The 9253-nt window shown below is 45.4% G+C and overlaps 1 protein-coding gene across 1 annotated transcript; it reads right to left on the bottom strand.

Annotated features, from left to right (window-relative positions):
- Nucleotides 1-7011: 7011 nt before the first annotated feature.
- Nucleotides 7012-8047, bottom strand: LOC119280022. The gene is made up of 2 exons (XM_037561030.1): nt 7886-8047; nt 7012-7587 (listed from the first exon to the last, which is right to left on the bottom strand). The coding sequence occupies exons 1-2, from the start codon at nt 8000-8002 to the stop codon at nt 7012-7014; spliced, it is 693 nt and encodes a 230-aa protein (XP_037416927.1). The 5' UTR covers nt 8003-8047.
- Between the last annotated feature and the right edge of the window lie 1206 nt (nt 8048-9253).

Here is a 9253-nt window from a genome sequence, read left to right as displayed (position 1 = left end):
GCGTCGAGAGAGAGGAGAATGGGAAGTGGCAAAACTGCTAAGTGCAGTATTTATAGACGCACCTTTAGTCGCGGTTGGAGAGGCGGACCGCGACTAAAGGTACCCTTTAGTTGCGGTCCGCCTCCCCAACCGGGACTAAAGGATTTTGGCGCCGCTTCCGTTCCCGCGCAGAAAGACCCTTTAGTCGCAGTTGGGGACAACAACCGTGACTAAAGGGTACCCTTTAGTCGCGGTCCGCCTCCCCAACCGGGACTAAAGGTCTGTGCTAGAACTGGCGCGGTGCGGTGGGATGTTTAGTCCCACCTCGCTAGCCGAGAGGCTTCGACAGTGGTTTATAAGCGCGGCTGCGCTCACCACTTCGAGCTCCTCTCAAATGCAGGCTTACGGGCCTATTCTGTCACTATGTGCCTGTGGGCCTACTCGGCCTTCTGCGGGCCTGAATCCTGGCCCTTTAATGGGTTTCTAGTCGTATTCAGGCCGTGGTGGCCCAGTAGGTGGCATATTTCCTTTTTTCCTTTTTCCTTTTTTCTTCTGTTTTTTTCTTCTGTTTTTTTCTTATGTTTTTCTTCTGTTTGTTTTTTTCTTCTGTTTTTCCTTTTTTCTTCTGTTTTTTTCTTCTGTTTTTTTCTTCCTTTTTCCTTCTTTCTTCTTCTTCCTTTTTCCTTTTAAAATCAAAAACATAAAACTAATTCATTTTAAAATCTTAAAAATACAATTATATATCAAAAAAATCAGAAAAATAAAACTAATTCATTTTAAAACCCCTTGAAGGTTTGACAAAAGGTTTGATACATCATTCAGTTCATCGACCAAATACAAAGTTTGGTACAATAAATTATTACATATCAATTCTTCCCTTGTGTCCCTGCTTGCTTACGATTGTGCCGTATCCATGGAGCATCCTCATCATTTAACTTAATGCTTGGGTCAATGTTCACTTTGAAGGGCGGAATTTCACCAAACATATTATAATCTTCTGACATGTCTGTCTTGTCCTCCACTCCCACGATGTTTCTTTTCCCTGAAAGAACAATGTGGCGCTTTGGATCATCGCATGATGTACTGATCGTTTTCTTATCTTTCCGTTTCCTCGGTTTGCTACTCATGTCCTTCAAATAAAAAACCTGAGCGACATCTTTGGCAAGGACGAATGGTTCGTCAAGGTAACCAAGATTGTTGAAATCCACCATTGTCATTCCGTATTGCTCGTCCACCTTTACCCCACCTCCTGTTAGCTTGAACCATTTGCACCGGAACAAAGGGACCTTAAAGGAGGGTCCATAGTCAAGTTCCCATATCTCCTCTATGTAACCATAATATGTGACCTTTTGCCCATTCTCGGTTGCTGCATCAAAGCGGACACCACTGTTTTGGTTGGTGCTCTTTTTATCTTGGACGATCGTGTAAAATGTATTCCCATTTATCTCGTACCCTTGGAAAGTCGTTATAGTCGAAGATGGTGTCTTGGCCAACATGTATAGCTGATCTACAACATCATTGTCATTCATTAAATGTTTTCTCAACCAACTGCCGAAAGTCTCCATGTGGGCCTTCCTAATCCAGGATTCAGGCTTCCCCGGGTTGTCCGAGCGTAAAATATTCTTGTGTTTCTCAAAGTACGGAGCCACCAAGCTGGAATTGGTCAGTACAGTGTGGTGTGCTTCAGTCAGAGAATGGCCGTCCATACATATCGTTGATTTCCTTCCGATCGTGCCTTTTCCACTTAGTCTCCCCTCGTGCCGCGATCGAGGAAGACCAATCGGCTTAAGGTCAGGAACAAAGTCAACACAAAACTCAATTACCTCCTCATTTCCATAGCCCTTGGCGATGCTTCCTTCTGGCCTAGCACGGTTACGAACATATTTCTTTAATACTCCCATGAACCTCTCGAAGGGGAACATATTGTGTAGAAATACATGACCGAGAACGAAAATCTCTTCGACTAGGTGAACCAGGAGGTGCGTCATAATATTGAAGAAGGATGGCGGGAACACCAACTCGAAACTGACAAGGCATTGGATCACATCGTTCTGTAACCGTGGTAGAACTTCTGGATTGATTACCTTCTGAGAGATTGCATTGAGGAATGCACATAGCTTCACAATGGCTACTCGAACATTTTCCGGCAGGAGCCCCCTCAAAGCAATCGGAAGCAATTGCGTCATAATCACGTGGCAGTCGTGAGACTTCAGGTTTTGGAACTTTTTCTGCGCCATGTTTATTATTCCCTTTATATTGGACGAGAATCCAGACGGGACCTTCATACTGCTCAGGCATTCAAAAAAGATGACCTTCTCTTCTTTGGTCAGAGCGTAGCTGGCACGACCTTGAAACCATTCCGGATGCCGGTCATCAGGGTCTTTCAAACGTTGCTGGTCCTGCCGTGCTTCCTTTGTATCATTTGTCTTCCCATACACGCCCAAGAAGCTTAGGAGGTTCACGCAAATATTCTTCGTAACGTGCATCACGTCGATTGCAGAGCGGACATCTAGGACTTTCCAATATTCTAGCTCCCAGAATATAGATTTCTTCTTCCACATGGCTGCGTGCCCGTCAGCTCCCTTCGGAACTGATTGTCCGCCAGGACCCTTTCCAAAGATGACTTTCAAATCCTTGACCATATCAAATACCTCAGCACCAGTGCGTTCCGGAGGCTTCGGCCGGTGATCTGCCTTGCCGTTGTAATGCTTGCCTTTCTTTCTTACTGGATGAATTTTCGGAAGAAATCGACGATGCCCAAGGTACACGTTCTTCTTACAATTTGGCAAATGTACACTTTCAGTCTCATGTAAGCAGTGCGTGCATGCATTGTATCCCTTATTTGACAGTCCCGAAAGGTTACTAAGAGCAGGCCAATCGTTGATGGTTACGAAAAGCAACGCTCGTAGGTCAAATTCCTCTTGTTTGTGCTCATCCCACACACGGACACCACCCCACAGCTGTAAAAGTTCATCAACTAATGGCCTTAGGTACACATCGATGTCGTTGCCGGGTTGCTTCAGACCTTGGATGAGCACTGGCATCATAATGAACTTCCGCTTCATGCACAACCAAGGAGGAAGGTTGTAGATGCATAGAGTCACGGGCCAGGTGCTATGGCTGGAGCTCCGCTCGCCAAAAGGATTCATGCGATCCGTACTTAGAGCAAATCTTATGTTCCTTGCGTCAGCTGCAAAATCTTTGAACCATCTGTCGATCTTTCTCCATTGCGTTCCATCTGCGGTGTGTCTCAACTCCCCGTCCGACTTACGGTCCTCTTTGTGCCATCGCAACAACTTGGCATGCTCTTTGTTCCTGAACAGACGTTTCAACCGTGGTATTATAGGAGCATACCACATCACCTTGGCGGGAACCCTCTTCCTGGGTTTCTGGCCCTCAACATCGTCACCAGGGTCATCGCCTCTGATCTTATAACGCAATGCAGTGCATACCGGGCATTCATTCAAATTCTCGTATTCACCGCGGTAGAGGATGCAGTCGTTGATGCATGCATGTATCTTCAGAACCTCTAAACCTAGAGGGCAGACAACCTTCTTTGCTTCGTACGTACTGGCGGGCAACTCGTTATCCTTTGGAAACATATTCTTCAACATTTTCAGCAAGTTTTCAAATGCTGAGTCAGCTACACCTGCCTCTGCCTTCTATTTCAGCAAATCCAGTGTGCAGCCCAGCTTTTTCAGACCATCATCGCATCCGGGGTACAGCGCCTTTCTGTGAACATGCGATCCAAATTCTCCCTCTCCTTTTCAGTTTCGCAGCGTCTCCGTGCATCAGCAATGGTCCGACCAAGATCATCAACGGGATCATCACGTGCCTCTTCTTCACCTTCCCCTTCACCTTCAGCATCCTCCATGAAAGTATCACCGAAATGAGCAAGATAGCTTTCATCGATGAAATCATCCCCTTCTTCATCTTCTTCCATTATAACCCCTCTTTCTCCATGCTTGGTCCAACAATTATAGCTTGGCATGAAACCGTGCCGAAGCAGATGCATGTGAACATCTCTTGAGGAAGAGTAACCCTTCTGATTCTTACAGATAACACATGGACAGATAACAAAACCCCCCTGCTTGTTCGCATTAGCCACTACGAGGAAATCTTTCAAACCCGTAGTGAACTCGCCGGAGAGTCGGTTACCGTACATCCATTGCCGATTCATCTGCATTATTATAATATAAAATATATAATTAACCATCATGCATTTGTTAAACTAACTAGCTACAAACAATATAAATTAAATAATGAACTGCACACATGCATATTTTATCAATGACACACATGCATGAAAGGTTCAAGTTGCTAACCGCGATCGAGGAGGAAAAAATAAATGAGGAACCTCAAGTGTGGCTCCAACACTTCATATCATGTTTGTTTCACCCTCTTAGGGCATTTCATCAAACACCTTGTGTGCATAAGAGGAACCAAAAGCAAACCTACACCCCCTTGTGAAGCTTGTGAAGAGAAGTGGCACCAAATGGCTAAGTGAGCGTGCTGAACTGGTATATATAGGGGAGGAGCTTTAGTCGCGGTTGGCCTGGCCAACCGCGACTAAAGGCCTTTGCGCACCTTTAGTCGCGGTTGGCCTGGCCAACCGCGACTAAAGCCCCTCACGTGCACCAGCTGGCCACCGAGCGCCCTGGGCCCAGGCCTTTGGTCGCGGTTCGTCTGTCGAACCGCGACTAAAGACTTCATTAGTCGCGGTTCCTACAGTTTCGCGACTAATGGGGCTGGACGGAAGCCTCTTTTTCTACCAGTGAAGCTTTCAAACTGTCTCAACACCAACTAAAACACCAGCGCAAGGGCACTCATACCAACAAGACCTCATGTTCAAACTGTCTCAACACGAACCATGAAATGTGGTCATCTTGTTGTGATGAGATAAGCCTACTAAAAAATTAACCATTGAATAGTAAAAGATCTATATATAATCTGACTTACCGAACATCCACACACAAAATTTGTACACATTTCATTCTCTCCACATTCAACCTACTCTTCCATATCTTATTTGCAGATCCTTTCTCCCAGGAATAGAGGTTGTAGAAATCCTACGTCTCTCCCAGCAAGTCGAAACTTGTCCCAAGCGTCGGTACAATAGCATTTTCAGAATGGATGTCCGCAAAACCCATCGGCCCTTTCTCGAAGGCAGACACGTGGGAGGGGCAAGGTGCCAAGATGTCCTGTTTGGTGCCGCTGCTCCAATACTCACCTTGAAATTTTTCCAAATGTTGGCACAGCACAAAATTTAGTTAAATTAACCTATCAAACCACATGGTTTGCGCACACAGCACAACACAGCATCCGTCAGAAAAATAAGCCCTAATACAAGCACAATTATTTTAAGCCGGTTGGCAGTCGTAAAACCCAGAATCTCATCTATCTAAACTACTAGTATAAGATACATGCTTTGCACATATAGGACTATATGACCACGTCATGGCATTTAATTCATCAGTAAATTTCCAGATGAAACATAAATTTCGGAATGATGAATTCTAGAATGCATGAAGACAAAAATAGAAAGTATAAAATATAGATACCATGACTTTCTTAATTCACAAGAATCAAGTGCATTTGAATTTGCAATGATGTGACTTCTACAACTGTTCAAGGGAGTGAGTACGCATTCAATACACAAAAGACAATTTGTAAGATCTCTAAATTGTGTAGAAAAACTCCTGCAAGAAATCCTATGAAAATATTACGTTCTAATCTAAGATGCCTTCGACATTAAAATCCACGGTGGTACTATAAACACAAAATGTGATTGCTTCATCATTGGTTCGATTAACAATTTCCAACGGAAACAGTGGTTCCAATCCTCGTATTCTTATTGGATTTATTTTCCTAAAGCTAGCTGGATGCACTGATCAGAGGATCTCATCGATGTAAACAATAATATCTCAAAAGTGACATAAGTGACATAGCGATGATTCCGGCACAAGAGCCACTGCAGTTTCTACAATAAGTTTTGATGAAGAATACTAGGCCCACTTGTAAAACACGATATAGCGTTCACTGCAGTTTATGCATCAGGGAATTTCTTATACTCGTGGACGTCTGACAAATTATATAAGTTCAGTATCATCCATGTCTTAATTTACAGAGACTATCCCCCTAAGCGAACCCAGATGAATCATTACGACATTTCTCTGCAACAAATTCAGGATTATTTGTTTTCAGCAACGCACCTCTTAGTCCACTAAGTCCAGTCAGGTGCTTGCAGATTCATCTTGCCGGTGGACAGTTTGGAGACCTAGAGCGAGCCCTCCCGTCTCGCCGCCCGACCTATTTCTTCCCTCACGGATCTGTGCGTCCCCGCTGATGGCTGCTCCAGGCGTGTGATCCATTGATCAGACCAACAAACTGAGCCCGGCGCCCCTTACGCCGTCAGATCCGTCGGAGTTGAGCTCTCCCTCACCTCCTGGGGGAGAGCTCAACTCCGACGACGGACGGACGACGGACGACGGACTCATCTGCCTCCTGCGTCAACGTGGGTCTGGCGCAGACAGGAAACAATCAGACAAAAAATGATGAAGGATCGAGAACCGACGAATAGCAGATCAACACATTTTTTCCTACTGACAGGCTGCATTAGGAATTCCGCTGGCAATGAAGCGCCGATCTAATCAGTGAATACGCCACCAAAATCGATTGGTTTGGCGCATACCTTTTGTCTGGTTGCATCAGGAACTCCATGAGCCAGATCTCAGGATGCTCCTTCGCACGTCGGCAGGGATCCTTGGCACGGCGACCTCGCTTGTGGAGGGGGTGGGGGTGGGGAATGGATCAAATGCAGCCAAATAGCAGCCAATCCAAGCGCTGCCCCAATGGCAGACGGAAACTGTTTTTCCTGTTCCACGGACCAGGACGGCGGCGGGCGTCCGGAGCCACGGATCAACTCCGATGGGGTAACGGTGGCCGGCATTCCGCCGTTTACTGGCGCACAGCTCAGCACCCCCGCGATACGTATCCGGGCCCACAGCTCAGCACCCCCGCGATACGTATCCGCTATTTCCCATCATTATCTGGTCTCTCGTATATCGCTGCATTATTAAATGCGCCGCATCTCAAGACGTGAACGAGCCGCCCTGATAGCGAGCACACGTGCGCTCGTGTGCAGAAACACCGCATCCGCGCTTCTCGCCTTTTCTCCATGAAGTCTACACATAGTGTATCACCTATGCTCACAGCCGCTACAAACTTCTTATTATGCTTCCCAGGTGAAGCTATAAAACTGTCATCATCACAACACTCAGTGATAAAGGAGTAAACAGCTTTACCACGGACAGTTTTACCACGCATCCGCACATTGAAGCCGCCTATTGGCACCTCCACAAAATCGAGGTCTATAGTTGCCTCGACACCTTTACGAACAACATGTGTCTTGAATATAATTTTACCATTGACGTTATCAACATGGTTAGCAGTCCTCGAGTCAAACTGCCCAAAGGCTTTCACAGATCCATCAATAATCGACAAATCTTTGTCAACATCCTTGCCCTTGATCTTTATATCAATTTCAATCAGGCAGCCCATTGCAGATATGCCCCGTGCAGGGTAGCTCAGACTTAGATAACCACCATTCTAAAATGTAGCCAAGAATTATATCAATCCCAGAATTAATTTATGATATAGATAGCTAGAATGTATATATATGGCAATTCCAGGTTCAAAACTTTTGCAAATACAGGTTTAAGTGGAAGATTTAGACACAAATATAGTGTTCTTAACTAACGCAAACGGAAAGAAATACATCGTTGTTAACCAAAGCAAATGGGCACAAATATAGTGTTCTTAACCAACCCATGATTTATGGACCTACAGTTCATTAATGTACCCCATAATTAACCATGTAGAGTCTTAAGAAAGAGTGTAGAATTACCACGTCGATAGCTTGAGCGTTCTCTCTGGAACGGTGAAAAATATAGTCCCGGGAAGAATCCAAGGAATCCCTTACAGCAAGCAAGCCATAGACATCAATATGTGTATTGCCACGCATGATATTCAAGGCATTCCTGTAAAACTGGACAAAAACATCAAGGAATTGTAGCATAGCACTAGTAGAAAACAGGGCTTTCGTCCAGGCCAGTTTAGCCCGTTAGTCCCGGTTCAATCCAGAACCGGGACCAATGGAGCTATTTGCCCCGGTTCGTGAGCCCAGGGGGCCGGCCGGGCCACGTGGGCCATTGGTCCCGGTTCGTCCGGACCTTTTGGTCCCGGTTGGTGGGACGAACCGGGACCAATGGTCCTGGCTCCTGGCCCACCACTATTGGTCCCGGTTGGTGGCATGAACCGGGACCAAAAGGGTTACCTTTAGTCCCGGTTCATGCCACCAACCGGGACCAATGGTGCTGCCTATATATAGCCCCTCGCGCAAGAGCAGAGCACACTGCTCTATTTTTTCTGGCCGAGGGGGAGAGGGCTTGGTGGTGCTCTAGCTCACCTCCTATGCACACAAGATGTTCGATGGAATGCCCGAGCCACACTACTTAAGGTTTCTCCTCTCCAAGCTCGACCGCCAAGCTCCATTTTCCTCAATATTTATCTAGGTTTAGCGGTCCGTCACGCCCCGTCCCCGTCTTCACCGCCGTCGATCACCCGCGCCGATCTCATCGCCGGCACCACCGTGGTGAGCCTCTTGTTCTTATCTTCTTTCTGAAAGGAAAAATATTATTACTTGTTTGTTTAGATAGATACTTGTATTATTTTCTTACTTTTATTATTGCATCTTATATAGTGCGCCGATGGTTTTGGTATCCGCCCCCGTCGGCCCTCGTCCTGTCTATGATTCGGATGTGGTATATATTATCTTTTCATAACTATTGGTTCATTTATTGTTTATGAAAATTATGCCGACCAACGTGACATAGATTTTATTTATCTAGGAGGTTGTTGAACCGGAAATTCCAACCGACCCTATTGTCGAGAGGTTAAATTTAGTTGAAGAAGAAAACAATTTCTTGAAGGAAAAAATAAAAAAACTTAAGGAGGAGAAGATGATATTGGAGTTGCATGTTGCGGATGTCGTCGATGATCACAAGATCAAGATGGATGCAATGCGCTTGAAGATGAGAAAGATTAGAAAATATGCCATTCATACTGAGGCTTGGTATCATTATGTCGTTGGATCAGTTGTTACCTTGGTTGCGATTATGATCACATTTGTTTTCGCATTGAAATGTTTTACATAGTTTCAATGTATGGTTTAATTAATTTAGATGCTCTGCAGAGCTTTATGTTGTTAGATGAG

Source organism: Triticum dicoccoides, chromosome 3B (assembly GCF_002162155.2).
Source record: "Triticum dicoccoides isolate Atlit2015 ecotype Zavitan chromosome 3B, WEW_v2.0, whole genome shotgun sequence".
NCBI lineage: Eukaryota > Viridiplantae > Streptophyta > Magnoliopsida > Poales > Poaceae > Triticum > Triticum dicoccoides.
The sequence above is the reverse complement of the archived record's forward strand: the minus strand, read 5'-3'. Positions and strand labels throughout refer to the sequence as shown.

What these genes read in the sequence shown, in the direction of transcription:
- LOC119280022 (XM_037561030.1), bottom strand. Translation starts at nt 8,002, where the DNA reads ATGCGTGGCAATACACATATTGATGTCTATGGCTTGCTTGCTGTAAGG. An exon ending in ACGCTCAAGCTATCGACGTG is followed by an intron (nt 7,588 to 7,885) that starts GTAATTCTACAC and finishes GCTACATTTTAG; the next exon opens with AATGGTGGTTATCTAAGTCT.